This window comes from Odocoileus virginianus, chromosome 13, assembly GCF_023699985.2.
Source record: "Odocoileus virginianus isolate 20LAN1187 ecotype Illinois chromosome 13, Ovbor_1.2, whole genome shotgun sequence".
Lineage (NCBI taxonomy): Eukaryota > Metazoa > Chordata > Mammalia > Artiodactyla > Cervidae > Odocoileus > Odocoileus virginianus.
The window spans coordinates 21409649-21434190 of record NC_069686.1 but is presented as its reverse complement, the minus strand read 5'-3'; the positions used below and the strand labels follow the sequence as shown (position 1 = coordinate 21434190).

The window sequence follows — 24542 nt, the reverse complement described above, 5'->3', positions numbered from 1 at the left end:
TCTCAATTTGTTGCTCAGCTACCTTGCAAAGTACAGTAAGTCCCCTACATACAAATGAGATCAGTTCTGAGAGCATGTTCGGAAGTCCAAAAGTTAGCTAGGTACCCAACTAACACAATCGACTGTGTAGTACTGGAATGGGTTTATAATACTTTTCACCCAAATGATACATAAAAACAAACACAAAAAATTAATATTCTTCATCTTACAATACAGTACCTCAAAAAGGACAATAATAACAGCTGGCACACAGGGCTGACACTGAGTGAAGGGGAGAGAAAAATCAATTGACTGGAGGAGGGAGCGGAGATGGGAGATGCTGGAGCTGAAGGGTCGTCAGCAGTAGCAGACGGAGGGCAGGCAGCAGTTATACTCAGCCTGATGTCGATGGAACATACATTCGCGTCTCTCAAAGTCCTCAACTTGAAGGTTCATACCTAGGGGACTTACTGTATAGCTTAGTCGCGACTAGGAGGACTTCCACCGCACACTGAGATGGCCCGTGGCCCTGTCCCGTCCTTCCTCGGGAGGGGAGGGCTTTTCCTACGGCTCCTTTTACTTCCCTCCCTCTCACATCACACAGAGTTGTGTAGGTCTCTGTCCTTCCACGGTCCAAATCCAATGTCTGTCAGAAAGATGCCCTCAGCTACAGAAGAGAACTTATCCAGCCCATCCCTCATCTTTTCTCTGAGTGGTCTACAGCCAGCTAGCACTCCCCTCTCAATGCAAAAACTCTGGTCTCTCAATTGCTTTCCTAGCAATCTTGGCAACACCTAAAGATGCAGCCTTAGGAACATAAGTAGCCATTTCTGAGAGTCAACCTTTAAACTGATGAGACTTCACAGGGAGCCCTCCAGTCTCTCACTTGCTTTGATGTCATGATGGAGGACAAGTCAAGTTTCCATAACCTGCTTTCCTTGCTTTCATCTAGTATTTTACACACCTATTGCTAATTCTGATTGACTTATTTTCTTGCTTCATGTAAGCAAGTTGTGCTTATCTTATTGTGCAATGCACCTCAGAACATGCTGGCATGCTATGCAGTGCTCACTAAAAAATGAAGTCTTCGTTTCCTTGCATACTTGAACAGTCGTGACAATCAATGTTTCTCTTTGTTAACAGGTTTCACTGTGAGAAAAAGTAATGGGATGAAACTAAACAGCTCAATTAGCAACGGCAATAGATGCCAAAGAAAGCGTCTCCGCAGAGTGCTGACAGCGGGGCAGCTGGCTTACCAGGTGAGAACTCTGGGACGAAGAGAAAGCCATTCTAAGCTGTACAACAACGATGGTTAAGAGTATGGACTTTGAAGGGACAGAAACTAAATCTATCCTTGGCAAATGTATGTAATCTTAAGCTTCGGTTTCCTCATTGGCTTGATATGTGTACTAAATGAAATATGCATGTAAAGTCCTAGGCAGAGTGGCTACTAATACAGCACTGATGACCAACAATATGGATTCAGAGCTTTTTCCCTCAGAGATGACACGTATAGGCAATGCCAAGGGGGACATCGAAATCAAAGGCAAGGCATTTCTACTGGATCCAGAAAAACAGTCCATCAAATGAAAGACAGTATTTCTAGGGAAAGTGCTGGTTCTAAACTCGTCTCCACTAAATGCTTTAGTTTCTTTTGGATTTAAAAAAAAAAAAACAAAAAAAACTTTTTATTTCAATTGTCAAAGATGACATAGTTGTAGTTATGGGCAAACAGAGGGAATTAAGACAATACACACTTCCTCACTCACCAAATAGCGCCTCCAATTAAATCTAGGCTACAGAAAAGAGGTTGTATTTTTGAGTGAAGGACCACCTTACATACAAAAATATTTTTCCAGTAGAAAGTTAAAATCTTTGACTTCAAATGCTGATCTAGGAGATGGAGTCAGAAATAATGGTTCCTTCTGCTTCCCAAATCCATTTCTTTTGTACTGAAATTATTTGTTGAGTTGGTTAAATCGTAATGAACTGCGGTTGATTTCGGAGGAAAGGGAACATGTGAGCAGGATGACGAGAAGTAAAAAAATTCCACTACAACCAGGATCTCTTTGTTTAAAGGCACAAGTTGATTAAATTCACATCCTGTGGTCGTCTGTTGAGTTTTCAGAACAATGGTAAACGTAGTTACTGGGAAAACAGAAAAACCATTGTTCCTTTTCATTAGGTCTCTTCCTTGTCAAAAGTTTAAACACTGATTTGTCTAAAAGTCTACAGCTTATAGTCAAGATAAAAGCATGACGTTAATACATGCACGTCAAAAAGCTAAACATAGATTCATACATACATACACTTACATATACAAATATTCAACTAGTGTTAGCATTTAAACCATGTTTGCACAGACAGTACTAAACTTCAGAAGTTGTCTTTATGGAGAGAATTACCGAGTTTCATCAAAACATCAGCTCTGTCTCTCACCAGTTCTGCCTTTGAACAAACTTCACAAGACAGCGCATGGCGGGGATGTCACAAGTTGGAGTTGCAACCCCTTCCTTTACAATTCTAACAATAACGATATGATATGCTGGCGCAGAAACAGGACTTTGGAGAATCTTAAGCACTGAATCCTAGTTACACAGCTCCGCTAGAGAATGACCTCAGTGGGATGTAATGTTTTCTCCTGGAGACTTTCTAAGTTCCTTCAAGGTCAACCCTCAAAGGAAGCTCCTCTTTATATCACCAAGATGTAGCAATGCCTGGCACACACCTGAGCTGAGCAAACACCAAATAAATAGACTGAGGATAATCAACCCACCCTCTGATCAGGTAAAAGCAGGGAGGTGTATAAATTCTGACCTTTGGCCAGCTCATGTTGGCTCCGGTCTTTCTAAAGAACAGACTCATTCCCACCCTCTTCTCTGGGTCCTGAGAACCATCATCCCACTTTCTACAACACAAAAGGAACAATCTTTTTAACCCATAAGGCCTCTGACCACCAGGCAAGAGATTCCAGGATACTACAGGCATGTTTAAAAAGTAGGATATCTGCACAGGTTAGTTTTCTTTTAAATGTTTAACAGTCTGCTGTTTTGGCTGAATTTTTTAGTCTGGTTTCAATGTTGGGAAGTACATGAGCAAAGCTCTATAATTTTCTCTCTTCTATAATGAAAGGTCTTTGAGTCCACTGACAGAATTCTGTGTTCTCTACGGCTGTCAACACTTCAGCATTAATGTTAGTAACTTTCTTAAACCTCCCAAACCCCCATCATTGATTTAGGTAGATGACAGGCCACAAGAATTGCTGTTTTATGCAAATAGTCATTGACTGAATTTTGGGGTACTTTGTATGATTAAAAAAAAGAAATCTATTAAAACATTAGTTATTTATGAAACAGCTACTACTAAAATAAAAGGCTTGGAGATAAAATCACTTGATCTATTTTAATGATTATTTTGAAAGTGAAAAGAAAGTCAAAGTGAAGTCGCTTAGTCGCGTCCGACTCTTTGTGACCCCATGTAGTGTAGCTTACCAGGCTCCTCGGTCCATGGGATTTTCCAGGCAATAGTACTGGAGTGGGTTGCCTTTTAACGAGTATTAAAGTTTACAGAATGGCAGTGGCTTCTCTAAGTCATTGGATACTCAATTATCCACACCAATGGAAGGGTAACTGGCATGGAAATACAAATAATATTGCTGTACGTCTGAAACACAACATTGTAAAGCAAGTATACACCAATAAAAAGTTTTTCTAAAAAAGGAAGTATAAATAATAAAAACAGTCTTCACATACTGACAACTTTCTATGTCAAACAGGGGTAACTGAAGCTGCCTCACTGGGCAGTGAAGATTACAAGGACTAACTATGAAAAGCATTTAACTCAGGGGTTGACATGATAGCTCCCCAGTGCTGACTGTTACTATTATAATCACCTTTATTATTATATTAATTATGCATTCTTATTGTTGTTGTGGTTTAGTTGCTAAGTAGTATCTGACTCTTTTCACGACCCCATGGACTGCAGTCCACCAGGCTTCTCTGTCCATGGGATTTCCCAGGCAAGAATATGGGAATGGGCTGCCATTTCCTTCTTCAGGGGATCTTCCCAACCCAGGGACTGAACCAGCGTGTCTGGCATTGCAAGCGGATTCTTTACCACTGAACCACCTGGGAAGCCTTATTATGCATTATATTATCCTGCAAAGCCAATATGATGGTCCTGATTTGGATGAACCATTGTGAAGCTCAATAAGGCCCAGGTACTGGCTCACAGTCTCAAACTTGGTAAATGATGCCAATGAGATCCATGCCAAGCTGGCGTAATGTGCAAGTTCTAGCTCTAATGTCATGTGATTCTGCTTCTAAAATAGCGACCTTTCTTCTGGAAATTAACTCCTTGTCCTGATAGCTTGAGAATCCTAAAGGCAGAGAACACAACAAAAGCTGAGGAGGCAAAGGGAACCCTGGAAAGGGTAAGGACTCTGCAACCAGATGTCACTGGGTTCAGATCCAGTGGTGTGATCTTCAAAAGGTGATGCGATCACCCAAGTCTCTGTTTCCTGATTTGTAAAATTGGGATAATCACACCAATCCTGGCAGGAATAAACTAAAGATAACGCTATAAAGTACGTAAAGTACTCGGTCCAGTCCTCAGCACACAAGGGGTGCTTCACAGATTTGTATCAAAATCATCCCATTGACTTGAATCACTCTTACAAGTACTTAAGTCTTCGTGGTATAGAGAAAATTTTAAAATCTCCCAGAATTTTAATTTTCAACATTTTTTTCCAAAGATAACTGTATTCTCATGGAGTATAAAATAAAACTCTCCCTCAAGACTCAAGTAACTTTTATTACCTTAATTTTTCTTTGGTCATATGTAATTTTTGTTATTTTTACACACATATAAAGAAAGAAAGTGATACAGTCACCTATTATATACATAACTGTATTTATGCCAAGCTTTGGTGCTTCCAAAGGAGAATGAAAAGAATGTAATAAAAAATCAAAATAGAAAAGAATGGGAAATTCTTAAAACACACCAAAAAAATCCATTTTCCTAGAGCACTATCTTGCTGCAAAGTAACTGATGAAAGGGCCTCTACACGTACACTACATACACGAGCATCAAAAAAAAAAAAAAAATAAACAATGGGACATGTCGCCAAAAGGAAAGATGGCTAAACTTCTTTTTTTAATCCAGTAATCAGATGAACAGTCAAATATAATAAAACATGTAGGAAAATCCACTTTATTGTTTCACTAAACGAAAACCCAAAGAAAGCACATTTATAAATGTACTCTAAGCCAGGTACTCAGTGATTTCCAGCTCCCCACCAAAGCAATCAAATACAGATTAGCATGCCTATCAGCTAAGATCAGGCTGTCAAAATGCAAGCTTTAAATTACACATGGCCTTACCAGAAAGTAAAAGATTTTTCTCCTAAATAATAAAGAGTATTGCACAGACTGTAATAAAATAATGCTTAATCTTGCTTTTGTGCTAAAAGGCATTTTTAAAAGCAGATTAAAACACAGAATTCAAGACCACCAGAAGAAACATCCCCAAATGAAAGAAAACCACTTGGTTGTCTTTTCCAAAGGCAAATATGTTGTTCATCTTTTTCTGACCCAACAAAAATTCCTACAAAATGATTATCAAACAGGAGCTTAAGTGCTGCCTTGCAAACCAGATTACATTTCAAGTGGTCTGAGGGCAAACTAAGATGGCATTTTATGAGCATGGTTCTGATTTTTAAAAGTAACATGGAAACTGCTCTTTGAGGACTGGGAGACACAGGGGCCAAGTTAAGGACTCGGGATTCAACAGTTACTGAAATGTTCAGCCTGCCAGCCTCTACTTGAAAGAGAAGGATACGGGGGTCGGGAGGGAAGAAAACAAGGAAAAGAGGGTGTGGGTAGATACTTAATAGTGACCCTTAGGAAGGAGACAGAGCAGCTTAGAGAAACCTTCCAAAACTATTAACATCTGGTCACCTCAGATGTGATGGCCAGGTGTTTGGTGGAGCACCAAACACCTAACAAAATTAAGAAGGACCAGACACTCTTCCCCATGTGTGCAGAAAAGATACAGTTAAGATGAAACTATTCACATAGGAAAATGAGCTATTCCAGGAGTTTCAGGTTCCAGGTATATTTTTCATAACGTCACCATCATTACATAAACAGGATAAACTATTTCACAGCACTTTCGAGTTGGCAGAAAAGGCAAGACTGTATCTCATGATCCAGGCATCAATATTTTAGAACTGAAGACAATTTACAACTGAGATAGGGCACAAATTTTCCCAACTTACATTTCATATGGAAAAAGGAAGGCTGCATCCCAGGGAAGTATTTACTGACTTAAATGAATAAACTGCTTTTAAAGCACACCGTAAAGTATATATTATTTAACAACAGCAAAAAAGTGCATTACTCCAGATTACATTCTAGACTGGTTACTTACCTAGGAGTAATGTTACATTGGTTCCAGCCACATCCAAGTTTTCTTCCCAGGAGGGAGCTCGGGATGCTACACCCCTATCTAAGGAGGGCGCCTAAGTTTAAGGCAGCAGTTTATAGACTGGGAGATATCCTATGCAGCCACTAGGTAAAAGTTGGATTCTCAACCTTTGGGACTAAAATTGAGAAGCAGAGAATCCAGCAGTTAGTAGCCAAAGCTATGGCTAAAGAGGAAAAGAGAAGCTGAAAGGGCTATAAGAGTTATGAATGAGCCAAAATCCTGACTCAGCAGAAGAGAGGAGCAGGTTGTTGCTGTTTTAGTTGCTAAGTCACGTCTCACTCTTTGTGACCCTGGGGACTGTAGCCCACCTTGGCTTCTGTCCATGTGATTCTTGTGCAGGCAAGAATACTGTAGTGGGTTGCATTTCCTTCCCCAGGGGATCTTCCCAATCCAGGGATTAAACCCACCTCTCTAGCACTGGCAGGCATATCCTTTACTATTGAGCCACCTGAGCAGCCCAGAGGAGCGGGTAGACACAAGCGAAAGCAGACGCTTATTGACGGGCCACGTCACACCGAGGTCAGAGGATCTGGAAGTGGGGATCCCAAAACTCCTGCTGCTAAGGTCCTGTCCACTTCCAGGGTTCATGAGAACACGCTTGACTGCAATCCCCAAAGACCTACAGGCTCAGTTTTTCCTGGGCAAAACCTGGGATGATGGATGAAACTCCCATCTCCCCATTCCCATACCTACTTTTATAAAGAATGCCCTGTAATGTTGGGGGTAATTTTAGTGAGTCCCCAGTCCTTCTAACCAAAAAGGTATATTAGTCAATTTAGTTACTCTGTATAGCCCAGACTTTTTACCAATTCTGAAATTCTTTCCATAAATTTGTCAATAGTGATGCACTTCACAACATCTCATTTTTTTAGTTCATTTTTTAGTTCAAAGTGATGCAACTTTGATTTCTTAAACTTGGGAGATAATTTTCCTCTTTTCAACCCATCACACCCCACCCCTCCATCCACCATTTTCTCCTCCAGGTCTTAGAAACTGTAGGTCTCAGTCAATTAGGAAATAAGGCAAGATGCTATCAGGGTCTAACATTCTTCTATCTTGAAGACCAGAAATGGAAGCAACTAAGAGGGCAATTAATTAACATAACAAATGGAGAACATTTTCATGGTATCTATCAGAAGTACAAATGCAATGCCACAAGTCCCTGCAGTCCCACTTCTGGATCTCCATCTACAGAAATACGGACCCCTAGAGACAACCAATGAGTTAACTGCTAAAGGACTGGTTAAGTAAAGTACATCCACATAATAGAAATGGACCCCAAACAGAAATAAATTGGCATGTTTTAAAGTGAAGTGGATCTGTAAGAAATGACCCTGAATGAAAGCTGTATATTTATAATATTTTACTATAAATACATATGAAAATACATGGAAATAAAATATACATGTAATATATATTATTTGTAGAAGTAAAGTCTGTAAGTTGTAGAATATGATGCACAGTTACCACATTTCATGTATAATATTTACATTTGAGAAAAAAATCGATGTGTATATTTATACACAAGAAAACAATGTAGAAGGATACACATCTCACTGACCATACAGGCCATGGCTAGGAAATGAAAATTTGAGGGCTGTTATTTTTCACCAGCTTGACACCTAAGTATTTATTTTGTAATTTTAAAACTTTTTAAACAAATAAACACTAGTCATGCCAATGGGGATTTCATCCTTTTGATCAAAATGCTATGAAATCCAGACTTAAAAGACCAAAACACTCAACATTCAGATCATTAAATTAAATTCCTAGAGATTCATTTTTCCCATATATCCCTGAAATCAAAAAGCTAGTTCTACAAAGAGATATTTAACCAATCTAGAAAATTCTCGCTGCCAGTTCAAGGTTTGATATGAAAGGTCAATGTGAAATCTCAAAATCATTACTGTGCTCAAACATACCCACAAACAACAGGAAAGTTACTTACTCTTAACTTCCCTCTGTCCCAGAACTTTCGGTAAAATGCTTTCACTTTCCATCAGACAAGTACCAGATACCAGAATAAGGTGATCCATAACACCCAGAGGACAAAAGACAAAGCAGAACAGATACTTTTAAGAAATAAACTGTAACACAGACGTTAAGATTAGACTGTAAATGCATTCCAAGAATACGTAAGTGAAAAAATACACACGTTTTCTGTCCAGTAATCATAAAGTATGTTTGACTCTCCTGCATGCCTGTGTGCTCTGTCATGTCCAACTCATTGTGACCGCATGCACTGCTGCCCACCAGGCTCCTCTGTCCATAGAGTTTCCCAGGCAAGAATACCGGAGCCGGCTGCCATTTCCTTCTCCAGGGATCAAACTCACATCTCCTGCATTGGCAGGCTGATTCTTTACCACCGAGCCACCTGGGAAGCCACCCCAAAGTCTCATGTTTGACCCTCAGTATGTACCAAATTCTCAAGAAACAAATCACTTTTGCCAAGCAGGTATTAATCTAAGACTAGTTTATTTTTCTTTCTCCAAACAAACTAAAGGTGAAAGTACTGGGAATACTAAAATGTATCAATTTCCAAAAACATCAATTTATGCTTTTCATCTACAGTCCTGTTCCATTTAAACTTACACTCCTATGGAAAAATTCAAACAGCATCTACTCCTGGGCCATCATGTAATTGGTGATCTTTTCCCCCTTTTCACCCACTTGTATTATCCAAACTTTCTATAATGACCATCTATTAGTACTTACATGATATTTGGGAACTTTAAAATAAGTAAGATTGGAGGTTTGTTGTTGTTGTTTTGTAACTCAGAGGGCTAGGTAACATCCTTTTCTAATGAGAGATGGGTGTGAGCCAACCACAGTTCCACATATCTTATCCATGTACAGATCTGTCTCCCCTTTGAAATGAACAGCAAGCCACTTAACATTTAAATACTTAAAAATATAATACCCAGCCCTCTTTCCACATCTAAAAGCATATAATATCTTATGACAAGGGCTTTTACCAGAAAGACTTTTAAATTTAATAAATGGTATACATGCATACCTCCCATCCTTCTATGATTTCTGCTATTAGTATATGATAAACTAAAGAAAGTGGGCAAATTCTGTTGATAACTATTAATGGGTTTCTAATATTTTTATCCTAATAAGCTGGCAAGTCTTTTTTGAAAACTGATTTATAAAACAGGGAGTACAATATCACTGGATTGACTTCAAAGTAAAGAAACTTTCATTATTGTCTAGGCAACAATCTACCTTTAAACTGAGTGATACAGAGAAAATGTTATTTTTAGAGCTGTGACAGACCTACTTCACTGACTTCAACGTGGCAGGAGAAATAATTACACATGCATGCAAACAATCTATATTTTTAATGTGGTGCTGTTGAATTGTAAGAAGGTCAGTCTGGAATAAAACACCTGAAGGCTAAAAAAGGATTAGCATCGCACGCACACGCGCATACACACACACACACACATACATGTACTTAACCCTCTGCCCTTCAAATGTTACATTAGAATAGATATGTTTAGATTTCTTAGCAACTTATACATTCTAAAGCCACTCTTCCTGCCAAAACGACTTTGATGGACAGTTCACATCACACATTCGCTTATGAAACCTGTAGTCAACCACACTATAACCACCAGGGGGAAGGTAGTCAGGTAATAGCTCCCCAATCACAAGTAAAAAACAAATGTTCAATGATTGACAAACACTGTGCATTCATCACCCTTGACCTAAATAAAGCTGTTGTGGTAGAGAATTTACAAAGATAGCAATAAGAATTCCTCCCATCTCTGTACACATGTTCCTTCTGCATGTGATTTAACCATCCTTCCCAGTAAGCGGGAAAAGCAACCTCCCTCTGGCCTGAGTCTGAGCTAGCCCTATGATGTGCTCTGACCACCTGAAAGAGACCCCGTGACACTTCGTGACCACTAAGCCTAGGCCTCGAGAGCCCCTGCAGCTCCTCTCCAGCGATCCTGGGACGCTGCTGCAGCCAAGGGATGAAGTACAGGTGGATTTCCTTGAGAATGACTCAACGGAAAGAGAGGGCCAGCCACCCACTGGCACCAACCACACAGTGAGACCATCTTAAAATAGGGAGCCCCAGACCAGCTGGCCACGGACTATATCCCTAGGTGAGACCAGCGGAACTGCCCAGTGGAGCCCCAGTGGCCAATCCATGGAATTGTAAGCAAATAAAAAGATCATTATTTTAAGCCAAGTTTTGGGATGGTTTGTTACACAGTGATACACAGCTGGTGCAGAGACCGCGAGAATCCACACCTGGAGAACTGAACCTTTCTGATGGTCAGAGACACCCTTGAAGGCAGAGCTTCAAATGGGGTGCCCGGCCCAGCAAGATACACCCACTGAAACTTTCTGGGGAAAGACATTGTCCCCACTTGCCTTGGCCCCTTGCTGAACCCCTGTGAACTTGAATAGTCCCCTGAGTTCTCATTCTCCATTTCATTCACTCCTGCCTGGGTCTGAGGTCTTTTGCTGCCTTGTGCTAGCCTTTGCCTTCCAATGATGCCATCCTGTCTCTGGCTTTACAGATCTGGTTTTGGAACCTCACAATCCACCCTCCTCCCCACTCTACGATGCATCCTCTCAGGCCCTCAGCTTTTGCTATTGCTATTCCTGCCTCTAGACAAACAGCTCACTGTAATGGCAAACGACAGTCCTGGATAATCTCATTATTTCTATGAAGTAGTGGTGCAGAATCTATTAAAAAATAATAGTAAACAAAACTGCCTTTAAACAACTAAAAGCACTGTGAAGGCTAGGGTCATTTTGTGAGGTTAAATAAAGACTCTGATCAAGCTGCAGCTGCTAAAAAAAAAAAAACAGCCTGGGAAAGACCTTAAGAGCAAATTAATGTCACATCAGAAAATCAGTCTTCTTTCTTCACATGAGGCCTGATGGAAATGGGTAATTTTTAAATTTAAAATAAAAGATGGCTATAAAGAAAAAGTGGACCCCATGCCACTATGTCCCCTTGAAGGAAACAATACTTTTTGTGTATATCAGTTCTGATACAATTAATTTTCAAGTTGGTCAGATCTCATAAATATCACCTTTTCGCATTTTTGTCACTCCTTTCCTTTCAAGTATAATAGCTCCAAGAGAATTATTTCATTTTTAAACAGCTACATACAGCTGAAAACAATGTCAACTTTTTTTTTTTTTTTTGCCAAGCCACACATTGTACAGGATCTTCCCAATCAGGGGTTGAACCTGGGCCATAGCAGTAAAAACGCAGAGTCCCAACCACTAGGCTACCAGAGAACTCCCAACAATGTCACTCTTAATACAACAGCCTAAATGGACTGTCACCTGTAAGTGAGGCCAAACAAGCGCCTGACTGCAACTTCTCCCTATCCCAGTGACTGCATAGCAGTTACCCTCTTTGCCTTTAAAGACTACTTAAGCAAATATATAAGCTACAAAGCTGCCTATTTGTCTATTTCTAGAGGGCTCTAAAGTGTAGGATGTAAAATTATAGCCTTTAAAAAGTCTTGCTGCTTCTATGGAAACAATTGGGAAGATGGCTACAAATGAACTAAGAGGTTCGTTATCTCTCCGCCCTAGAGATTGTCACTTTTTAAACAACCGAAGAGCATTTATTTTAGTAAAGATAAACAACTTAGTCCTGATCTTGACTTAAAAAAAAAAAATCTGTGCCAAAAATATCACTATTCTTAAATTTGCCCAAATGATCAAAATTTGAAAATACACAGAGACACTTCCCCTCCTTCTATTTCAGCCACCTGAAATGCCCAGGAAAGGTGCCACATTAAAAATGTTTCCACAACATCCCTTGCTGAAGGTCAGGCACTGGATTTAGGACTCCAGAAACTGGAAAGGGCATCTACAAGGAAAGAAATAAAAAAGGATTACATAGTAAAACATTCTCTGTGATTGACCCGGTCACCCTAGGGACACTAAACCTGATAAAGTACAAACCGTTCCTGAACTGCCCCAAATTAAACCCAGTTACTCTCCCTCCACGGATACTTTTTTCACCTCTCAATCATTAATTCCCTCTCCTAATAAAGCAGGTGTCCTACCCAAACAGTGGTGATTGAGTTTGAATTTCTATTGAGGTTCTGACTTCAATATTGGATGTTTTATTTGCTTTGTGGTATAAAACTTACACTAAACCATTAAATCCTTTAATTACTCAACTACCAAAATGTTTTAAAGTCAAGGAGGAAAAAAAGGACCATGATTCAGACTCACCATTTAAATGACTAAAACTGATACAGCTATCATTTTTTGTAAGTGGAGTTAACTTCATGTCTTTGCTATTTCACCAAAAAAAAAAAAAACCTATTTACTCAGTTCTTTCTTACTTCATTACCTAAAAGAAGATAAACTGAAGTGATTCTGTCTACCGCATTCAACCTCAAGGCTCTGAAGAGATTTCTTGAGGAAATGCAATATTTTGACTCTTCTAAAAATACTGGATTTCATTTGGGAGGATCCTGTGTTTACAGTAATCACAAGAACATCCTAAAAGAGTTAAGTGGGTAAGATAAAACTCAAAACTTCAAAACTATCTTCCTACATCAATGGGGGTATCTGCTCCACCACATACAAAAAAGAATAACTTGTTCTGAAATAAGAATCAATTAGCTTTATAATAGAGCATATAGTCAAAAAAAATTATTTTAAATGAGGTTAGCAATGTCTGTCTCTTTTCACACTTCTAAGTCAATGGCAACGCTTTGTGTGCTAGCAGGAGGTGGCCGCAGAATATTTACAGCCAACATAATAATATTTAGTCAGGTTTTGAACATATTACCATCCAGCACTGTCCAATAAAACTTCTTGTGTTCACGGAAATAGTCTGTATCTGCATGATCCAAAAGGTAATTTACTGGATTTGTTTAGTGGCTAAGTCGTGTCCGGCCACTCTGAGACCCCGTGGACTGCAGTCCGCCAGGCTCCTCTGTCCATGGATTTTCCAGGCAAGAATACTGGAGTGGATTGCCATCTCCTTCTCCAGGGGATCTTCCCGACTCAAGAATCAAACCTGCATCTCCTGCATTGGCAGGCGGGTTCTTTACCACTGACCCACCTGGGAAGCCCACTTTACTGTGCAAGTTTTATAGACCTGCAAGGAAATAAATAAAATAGTTCCTCAGCTGCACTAGTCACAGTTGGCTATTGATTATAATGTGGCGAGTGTCCCTGAGGAACCGTATTTTACTTAATTTTTAAAGATTTTATATTTAAAGCAGTTTGAGGGTCACAGCAAAATTGAGAGGAAGGCAGAATTTTCCCCGTATACCCTGTCCCTTCCTCCACGTACACAGCTTCCCCCGTTATCAACATCCCCCGACAGAGTGGTACATTTGCTACAACTGATGAACTGACATTAATACATCTTTATCATTCAAAGTCCATAGTTTACATTAGGGCTCACTCTCTTTGCTATACGTTCTATAGGTCTGGACAAATGTATAATGATACGTATCCATCATTATGGTATCACACGGAGCAGTTTCACTGTCCTAAACATCCTCTGTGCTCCGCCTCTTCATCCCTTGCCACTCAGAAAATTTACTTTTAATTATTCAAATTGAAATGGCCACCATGCGGCTAGCGATTACCAGAGGGGACAGCCCAAACTAGACACTGCTGGGAATGTTGTTGCTGCTCGGATTGTGATAAAGTTATCAGCCTGGCAGCAGGGACCTGGCTTTAGCGCAGAAGCTCTGCTCCAGCCCTGAAGGATCAATATATCTACCTGCTGCTCTTCAACCTCTTATTTGCCAACACACACACACACACACACACACACACACATACACACATACATACATACATACATACATACTCTCTCTCTCACCTTTCCACATCACTAACAGGTTCTAACCAAGCATTAAAAATATAATCTATTCCAACAACCCAGACAAAAGATGACAGTTGAAATGAAACTATTTTATGTTTGTATATCACCTTTATTTACATGTTAAATAAATATGCCCTGGTGAAGAAAGAAATACATATAGAGATCATTTGATCCCCTCTAACACAATACATAAGATTTTTACTATACTATCTATATGGTAAATATGTTCCCAGATAAATTATTTATTTACTTTCTTAAAACAGTAGGTGTAAAATCCACTGAGTCAATAATCTAACTTCCTCCTTCCCACCAATGAGGAATCAACATGATGTAAGTGGAAGAAAACACTGCACTGAATAGGAAGAAATGGCCTGAGATTCTAAGGACGTCTGGACCACAGGCAAGTTACTTTAAGGCAGGCTGCGAGAATCTTCACTTGTAGAAACAAAGGAACAGGAATGAACTTTCTCTTCGGTTTCCTCCAAAATTAAATTTCATTATCCCCCAGTATTCTCAGGAGCTGACCTTAAAAAACCAGCACCGAGCTAGCAGAGGATGAGATGGTTGGAGGGCATCATCAACTCAAGGACAGGAGCCTGAGCAAACTCCGGGAGACAGTGAAGGACAGGGAGGCCTGGCGTGCGGCAGTCCACGGGGCCACAAAGCGTCGGACACCACCGAGCGACTGAACAACAATCAACACATCGTTTCTCCCCTGGAGCACTCTCTTCCTCTGCTTTTCTGAGTCAGCCCACAACTGAGAAAGGTGATGGCGACACCGACAGTTTCAAAGGAAGGAAGAAAGGAAAGGAGAGGAAGGGAGGGAGGAAGCGAGGGAGGGAAGACGGAAGGACAGGCCAAATAATTCAAAGTAAAATAACAACACAGGCAGACCAAAGGCACCAATCCCTAAGTTTAATCCTTTTCAACCCCCAAACAAAACAGAGCAGAAAAGAACATAACCGGAATGCCCCTTATCACGAACCCTGCTACAAACTAATGCTACCTGTTCAAAAAAGACCATGAATCTTCCAGGATCTCAACCATCAATAGAGCCATTGTGAGAAGTCTCAGAATCGTCACAGGTCACTGGCTTCTCAAACACTCCCCCAGTGAAGATCTATCATTCACATGAGAGAAAGTCATCAATGTCTACTTACCATACTAGTTCTTCTGGTAAACTAGTGACTTAACGTTGGAAACCTGAACTCCATAAATGTCACCAGAATACACATTTTCACCTAAGGGAAGAGCTGAATGAACACCCCCAGGACTAGGCCTCTGACTTACACTAAATGCCACTTTCTTGGAAGAAGTTTGAAAATAAAATATCTTAAAATGATGTTTTAAGTTCTATCTTAAAAAGATGTTTTCCCATGTATCAAAATAAGCAATTAGTTTAAAAGATCAATTCATCTACTCCCTCAGTGTCCAAGAGTTTATTCCCAAATAACTGTTCGGCAAATGAGAAGAAATGTGAAATACATCAGCAAATACTCATCAGATTCCCAAGGTGTTTCTGTAAATCAATTCTGAACTACAGGCTTGCCAATCCATTCTCTAAAGGACTGCTACTTCTCCTCTGTTTCCCAGTTAACCCAAATCTAAAATGCCTTTTTAATTACTATACGGAATTCTTCTTTAGTAGCCTAAACTACAATGAATAGCACATTTGGAAAAAGAAACACCTGAAGCACTTGAATCACTTCAGCCATCTTGGAGCTGTTTGGGGATAATTTAAACAAAACTGTCCTGGAGGAAAATGTAAAACTTCACTTGATTACGTGGAGACTTTCATTTAATGGGGAAAAAACAACTTTTCCAAGAATACACCACAGAGGAATTATAACACACATTAGATTGCTTTTGGTTTACAAGACCTACTTCTATAGTCTCAGCATGTACCACACCAGTCCTATCATCCCCCAGTCCCTTGTCTAAACAATATAATTCCTGACTTCGTGACCACCTTTGAAAACCACCTGTCCTGACAGTCTGCTGCCGTGTTTCACCTGTATCCCTGATCTTCAACAGTCCTGATTTCTACACAGCAAGAAGCCCCACAGAGCTTCAAGGCTGGGTTATATATAACTACAGAAACAGCCAGAGGTCAGGGGTACACTCAGGAAAGTTTGAGAGGACAGATGTGCCAGGGCTTCCCAACCCTGTTCTGCAATGCCAGAGTTTAAAAAAAAAAGGCGGGGGGGCACTGTTACTGCTCTCTGGATCCTTTAATCCGGACAGGCCACCTCGCAGAACGATGACCTCAGGAAAGCCAGGCCTCTGCCTGCCTACCTGCCCAGCACAGGCAGGTGCAAGTACTCAAAGTGCTTACTCTTGATCTGGGAGGATTAACGAGCTAATTTCTCCAGAGCCCTTTAAGCTGACTGGCCCAAACACAACGAAATGAGCATCATCATTAACCACAGGCAAGATTAAATCTTCAGGATCCAAGGAGGCAAATATTCAGAAGTGAGGCGATGTTCCTCTTCCACGGTGGCAGGGCAGGGAGTGTTTATTCCTAAAATTCAGACTTTCACCCAGAAAATATTTACCAAATCTTTAGTGGGAGGTATGGGGAATGGAGGCCAATGACCTGTCCTCAAGGAAGAGTGACATCTAGCGCCTGGATGGACAAGGAGGCAATAAACCACAAGGGTATAAGGATCGCCAGGGATGAAAGCGCCAAGAGAGGAGGCAGAGGGGAAGGAGATTTGGGGGCAGAGGACTGTTTGTGTGAAGAGAAACCATTTATTCCAGGTCTTAAAGGGAAGCCTGGATTCGGGTAGGTTCTGTTTATGAACATGCATCAGGCTATACATTTATGACATGTATTCTTCTGTGTGCCTTTTATACTTCAATAAAGGCAATGCTTCAAAGGAGAGACAGAGCTCTCTGTTAAATATCTGACAACGGAGGAGAGGTGGAAAGGTGTTGCAGGCAGAGAGAAAACTTGCCTAGAAGGGGCTGGGAAAGCAGGAAGCATTTCAGCAGCTGCAAAACATTCCCCCTGGCTGGGAGTCTGTCCTGAGAACTGCAACGACAAGGGTGGGGGGCACTGAATGGAAGGCAAAAGGCAATTCCAGAAGGCCTTAAACACCTGCTCAGAGTTCATCCTGAGCATTGTGGAAGAGCCACTTTTAAAAAGGTCTAAGTCTGGTGGTAACTGACAAAAATTTGGGTATCACTTTGGTAGCAATGCTTACTAGAGCTAGAAGCAAGGCTGCAGACAAGAAACCGGGTTATGAAGAGATTACAGTCACTCAAGTAAGAACTGAGAGAGGCCTGAACTGAACCAACGATGACCAAGAGGAAGAACGAGAGAAGCCTCAAAGGCAGGATCCAAAATGCTGAATACCAATCAGATGCAGGAGATGGAGGAAGCCAGGAAAGGGTGGGATGAGCAGCACGTTTCTGTTTCATCCTCAAGGGTCTTCAGCAAGACGGAGAATGTAGAAGGAGCAGGGTTAGGACTGATGCAAAGGTGGAGGGACAGTGAGTTTCACTATATGAGGCTCTGTGAAGTATCTACAAAAAGACATTTGAAAGGGAGCTCTCACACCAGTCCAAAGACCAGGCAGGCCCTGGGCATTTTAGGCTGTGGTTGAAGCCTCAGAGCCATGCAGAAGTAGATCCTGGAGCAAGGACAGTCAGGGAAGTAGTAGGAGAAAAGATAGGTGGCGTCAACTCTTGCAGAGAGAGGAACAGAGGGAAGCCCTGCCGAGTCACTGGCTGCAGTCACAGAAGGCCACGGTGATCATGGAGATTCCAACTTCGGCTTCTTAGCAAAGGGGTAGTGGCCAGATATAAGTAAGCAGTGGAAGGGAGGTTCTCCACTGGGAAGGGAAGGAAAGAGATAAGGCAGGAGCTAGAGGAGGGAGTAGTGAGAGTGTCCTGTTTCCTTCTCCTTTGCTGTGAAACTGTTAAGAGGGAGACTTGAGAGTATTTATAAGTGGCGGGAAGGGCAGCGAGGCAAGGAAGGAGACAGGGGAGCCACAGTGATGACCTGATCTGCAGGCAAATGCCCTCTGCCTTACTGGGGCACACAGGGACGATTTCTCTGAGTCAGCAGCATTTCCTGCCAGCGCGGCAGCCTCCAGAGGTGGGGGAAAAGTGCAGTCAGAGCAGGTTGCTCATGAAGCCCTTCGAGCCGGGCCTTTCCTCCACCCATCTTCCTGCAGGATGCCCTTACCACTTGTCAGAGAGCCATCTGGCACCCGAAGCCCTGAGCTGTCCGATTCCACAGGTCTCTGCAGCTTCCTCCCCGCAGGGCCCTCGGGCTCCCCAGCCAGCCGCCCGCCAGAAGGCGGGGACTCGAGAGCCAACTCTCCTGGGCAAAGAAACTCCAAGATGCTCCAAAGTCTGGCCAGGGTTCTCTCCCAGTAACGTGGATCTGATCAGCTGGCGCAGCCTACAACAGTTGCAGGCTCAGGCTCCCGGAAAGCTCACCCTGAGCCAGGCACTGTTCTAAGTGCTCCACAGTCTCCCTTTCCCCGCAAACCCTACTGTTACCATTTCCAGGTCCTGAATGAGGATACCAAGTGCAGACACCTCTAAGCAACTTGGCTTAAGATCACACAGCCAGAAACTGCCATTGCCCGTCCATGAAACAGACCAGGCCGCCCCACTCGAGAGCCCACCACGTTTCAAGTTACTCTCCAACATCATCAACAATGTGGGACACAATAGATTACAACAGATGGAAGGAAATTCATGTTACTGGTCACAAATCAAATGCATAAATAAAGCAAATACTATGGAAATTCTACCACAAGTTTCTCTTAACCTAGAGATTTTTCATACATGCTAGTTTGAACAGCACGTTTAAAAGCATTTCTGCTGTCAGTGTAATTAGCACTGCTGAATTGTACACTTAGAAAATGGTAAATCTCATGTTACATATATTTTATCACAATAACGAAAAAAACACGAGAGTTCTATATACATTTTTCTCCTTACCAAGAAGAAAAAGTGAAATGATATGAAAATCAAAACATTTGCACGAAGCTAAGCACCTCAAGACTCTTTTAGTTAAAAAAAAAAAAAAAATTTAACCCACTGACAGCAATGGCAAAGCAGCCCGGCTTGTAGGTCTGGGACGTCAGAATGCGGGCATTCAGTGCTCCATACCTCTGAGGCCTCCGGCAAACAAGTGTGACCCAGCGCAGCTCCACTGTCCTCATGATGCTTCGAACACCTATAAAACCAGTTCTAAACCCTAAACCGTAGGGCTCCAGAGAACTTCCGAGAGCACAGAGCGGGAGTGCTCTCGGCTACTGTTGCTTAAAGACCTGGCCAGTTGCCTGTTACCTGCACCTGGGACCTGGGGGAAATGCACTGGAATAGTTAAACAAAGCCCCTGGGAGAGAAATAAACCCGAGTACTGGAGAAGCCCTCTGTCAAACTACAGTTAGGAGACCAGAAACCAAATTCTTTTTGTTGACGAGGACCAGAGATGAAGTAGGTGGTCCTTTTGGATGACTCCAAGTGACTGTCTAGGATGAAAGTGAAGCAATGCTTAGAAATAAGGTGCAAAACTACAGAAAGTCTCATACTGCACAAAAACTAAGAAAAATCAAACATGTTCTGAGGCCTAAGTCTATTTAGGGTTTTTCACAGGAAAACCAACAAAGATACCAGCCTCTGCTGAAATTATCTGAGTCAAATACAGAAACTTGTATTGCACTGACTACAACTTTTTGACAGGGAAGTTCCTTGAGGTTGTTCAATCGATTAAGGATACCCAAGTCAACATTTTCATGATTCATCTTTTGTTCTTGGTTTAGCAAACTGAAGTGATAATATTAATACCACCAACAAATAAACTAATTTTTCAATTGGCATATCTTTGGGTGCCCCATATACTTCTAAAGAAAGGATCTGAGAGTGAGATGGGGGCAGTTGGGGGTGGTGAGGAACAAAGACTGAGACTGAAGGGTGTTAAACAGGCTAGAACACCTCCCAAGAGCAGTTACTTCTGTATAGGAGACAGAAATATTTTAAATCTACTAATACTGACGGCTAAAACAAGAAATTTAATCAGTTCACAACATAGTTAACCTCTCTCTGTAAAGCTCTCTCCAACAGATTTTGCATCATTTCCAGGCTGCCCATAACCTTTTGAACCAGACTACCATTAGAAATTCTCCACTGATCTTTTATCACGCAAGAACGAAATAACAAAGAGAAAAGTTTATTTTTAGACTTGCAAAATCCTGTGTTTATTCTTCTAAAACAGAAATCAAACAACTGAACCTGCTTTGTTTGGACTTCAGTAAACCTCTTCTCTCCTAATCTTGAGGCCCCAACCTATGCCAGAAGGAAAAGAAGAAAAAGTGCTCCATGCCACGCTGGAAAGTTAAAACACCTGGCCTCCCCTGGCCTTCTGCTCAGGCACACCTGAGCCTCCTGCTGGTCACGGTTCACACTGCCAGAGTCCCATCATATGACACCTGCCTTGTGGCCCCCAAGAGGCCAAGGCTGTCCACCCGCGTTCACACTGAAACTGGCTCCATGTTTGAACTACAAACTTCTGTGTGTAATGTTTAAGCAGAAGTGCTTAACCGCAAGTTCACTCATTACTTAACTAGCATTAAATGCTAAATGAAAATGGTATGTAATTCCCTACAACATCAAGCCCTTGGAAAACACTACTCCAGCAATTTGACTTTTCAACCACACGGCCACCACACAGACCGTCTTTTTCAATTGGAAAAATATGAGATAATTTTAAATGTAGGAAAACCCTTCCTACAGTGTGAATGTACAAAAATCAGCGTAGAAGTAACAAGCAGGTATTTCTGCTGGCAAATTCCTCAGGTAAATTTTTTTTTTAATGAAATTGACCAACCGTAATTAACAATGCTGCTACTGCAAGCAGAAAGAAGCCCTGCAATCAATCCCATCACTTTAATTAAACTAAGATTTTATTCATTTCAGTTCATAAAACTGGTCAACCCAAAACACTGCTTTCAAAAGACAAGCATGTTGTCTTGCATATTGCAAGCTTGCATATTGACCCTGATAATTAACAAAATAAGCATAGAAATTGATTATAAATAAATACTGGTCCTAGACCCTATGGAAACATGTGGCAACTTAACATCAATTAACTTTTATGGACCATCTCTATGTACTGGAGTCAGAGGGATAAGTAAGACACTAAAGGAGTTCACAGCTGACAAGGAAAAGCAGCAATGGAAATAATCAAGCAACTTACAAACTTATTCAGACTTCAAAATTCAGCTCAGAGGTCTTCTGCGGAATACTCTGCTTCCTTATTTCTCCGAGCAAGCAGTCAGTCCCTCCTTTATGCTCTACCAGTACTCACTCATCACATCCTATAGAATCAGTTACTTAAACCTGGGAAGCCCTTGAGGGCAAGGACCATTTTATTCATTTCTAAACACAAAAACTAGCACAATGCTTGGGAAAGAGTAGGCCTTTAGATTTTGTTGTGCAAATAAAAACTATGGAATTACATGCTGTAAGCCATGTTAAAAAAAAGTAGAAGAAGCCACCATACTTTGCCTTGGAAGAAGCAGAAGGCATTTCAAGAACATTCATCGCAAGCTGAGTGAGATTAACTACAAAGATGGGCACTTAAGAGAAGAGGCTGTGAAAGACAGCAAGGAATGGAAGGCCAGGTGTATCCCAGGACAGCTGACAGTGTGCGATCAGCGCAATCAGAATGTGGGTGCGGGCAAGTAGGTTGAAAGCAGACAGTAAGACTGGGAAGATGAAGGGGCTTAGCTAGCAGGTGAAAGGAGTTTGCACTGAACAGGCTTTAAAAACCCCTTGAAGATACATAATTCATGCAGTGACAGGAAGACATACCCCGTGAGTCTGGCAAAAAGTTATAAAAGGCCTGGGTTTTGAAGAATTTTATGTTGAGATGCCTATTTAAGGTTATTTGGAGCTTTCATATCCTAGGCTACTGTTCTGCCCATCATTTGTCTATTTCAGTCTATGCTATGTTCCATTCCTGCAGTAGCAGGTGATAAAGGGTAAACACCTAATGAAATTCTTATTATCGGTTTTAATTTTATAAAGAGAGGGAGAGCCGCATTCTTTTTCACGAAAAGAAGGGGGGGAGTTTAAAATAAATATCCTGAATTCCTTTTTCATCATGTACTTAAACATCAAGATACGAGAAGGCAGCATCCCATCCCACCGCCAATAATGAGGGCCCACTTTATCTGGAGGGTGCCCTAACTGGGTTTAACAAGCCTCTCAGACGAGATGATCCAACAAGGGTCAACAGAAATCTGGTCCTTCACGTGCTTGGCCCAGAGAAAAGTAACGGCGGCTTCCTGCCATTCGACTTTGCCAGGTTTTTTAAAATCTAAGATAAGGGGATATTTGTGAGCCAACTAGAAGGCACAGAAAGGCAAGGAGCAGGTCACCGAGAGCCTCGGCTTTAACTCATGCAGTTCGGCCCTGGACCAGAGAAGAAGCATTGGCCCAGCACACGGCAGGAGGCCAGAGCGCCTTCTTTCTCCGGGCGACCGGGCTGGGCAGCAGGCGGCGCGCCCGGGTACCGAGAGGCGGGTACCCGGGCGCGCCGGGCGGCGCGGAAAGCCAGGCTGCAAGGCGGGAGTGGAGCTGGGGCTGTCAGGGAGTGAGGCCAGCATCCTCCCTGGCCTCAGGCAAGAACCTGGGTCCCCGGAACTCCTACGTAGGCCGGTTACCCATGGTTGCTGATGGGAGGCAGGGGTGCGGAGCTAGAGAGCAGAGGCGCGGCTGCGCCGGTTGAGTCCCCCAGGACGCGGCCCCCCGGCGCGGCGCGGGGGCGCTGGAAGACCAGGGCGGCGCCCCCGCAACCCCACCCCGACCGCGGCTGCCTGCTCGCGCGGCCACCGACCACAGGCTGCGGGCCCGGCACGCGGGAGGAGGGAGATGCGGCAGCGTTGCCGGGTCCCCAGTTCCGCCGCCCCAGCGATCGGGGAGATAAAAGTTTGCAGCATGCGGCTCGTCTGCAGTGCGAGTCACATCCGCCGCGCCACCTCCTGCAGCACCCGCGCTCACCGAACGAATGGAAAAAAAAAAAAAAAAAAAAAAACTGTTGAAGCCGGTAGGCCCAGAAGCCGACCGCTCTGCCTCCAGGGCGTGCATGCAGACAAGCCCAGCATCCCGCGTCCCCTGCCGCGCCTCCCGCCCGGCCAGGACCGGCCCCACCGCGCCCGCCGCACTGACCGATAACCTCCTGCAGCTCGTACGCGTCCCTGCAGATGGGCCAGCCGACCGACTGCGCGGCCGGGGCCGTGGCCACGGGAGCCGCCGGGGCCGGCGCTGCTGTCGCTGCCGCCGGGGCCGCCGCTGTCACCGGGGCCGCCTGCTGGGGCTGCTGGACGTGCACGGGCGAGCCGCTCGGCTCCGCCATGATGCTGCCGGAGGAGACCCGGAGGACGCGCCGGCCGGGGGACGACCTTCCACTTGAAACTTCCCTTCCCTCGCCGCCGACACCTCTCGGCCGGCGCACGCCCTCCCCGCCGCCGCCGCCGCCGCCGGAGCCAGCCACGAGGGGAGGGAGCGAGGGAGGCCGAGCCGGGCGGAGGGAGGAGGCAGCGCCGGCGGAGGCGGGGAGGGGAGGAGGCGGCCCGGTCGCCGCGCTCGCCGCGCGCCCCGAGCCTCGCGCGCGCAGTTCTCTGCCTCCGCGAGGGGAACCGCCGCCCCGCCGCCCCCTCCTGCCTGACTCGCTGCCGGGAAGTTTCCACCCGAGGGGAGCGAGGCCGGGTTGGGCTGGCTTTCGGGACCCGCGTTCCTCGCCCCCTCACTCCCCGCTTTCCCTGAGCCTTCGCCCCAGACAATCGGGCTCTCCGGAAGATGTCCCTTGGGGACCCCGAGGGCGGGGTCGTTGAACCGCCGCCAGGTTCTCAGATTCAGAAAGTCTCCCCAAGTAAAGAGAACCTGAAGTTCATTTTCAAGTTAGCGAGTGAGCCACCTACACGCCGGCCGTTAAAGGGCGCCGGTTAAAGAATAACCCGAGTTGTAACTTTCCGGCGTCCTACCTGCCAATAACCCTTTCCCCCACCTTGCCTAATCTAATCGCAGACCTTCTGGTTTTTTTCTTAGTGAAACGTGATGCCTTAGGTCTCTGGCTGTTCACAGACTTCATTAGTTGCAAGCCGCTTGGATCTCAGGGAGGTGATGTAAGGGCCTAAGAAGTTAGAATAAAGTCTAAGAGATTTGAACTCTAAATCTCAAATTTTAGACCCTCAATAACAAAGCCACG

At 43.3% G+C, this 24542-nt stretch overlaps 1 protein-coding gene across 2 annotated transcripts in view; it reads right to left on the bottom strand.

Annotated features, from left to right (window-relative positions):
* STK39 (serine/threonine kinase 39) overlaps positions 1-23789 on the bottom strand; it is a 310739-nt gene extending 286950 nt beyond the window's left edge. For both annotated transcript variants that reach the window (XR_011490963.1, XM_070476097.1), the window contains exon 1: positions 23504-23789. Coding sequence is in view for 1 of the 2 variants with exons in the window: in XM_070476097.1 (XP_070332198.1) it covers positions 23504-23690 (187 nt within the window). In the remaining variant the exon portion in view is untranslated. The remainder of the gene's footprint in view (positions 1-23503) is intronic.
* Between the last annotated feature and the right edge of the window lie 753 nt (positions 23790-24542).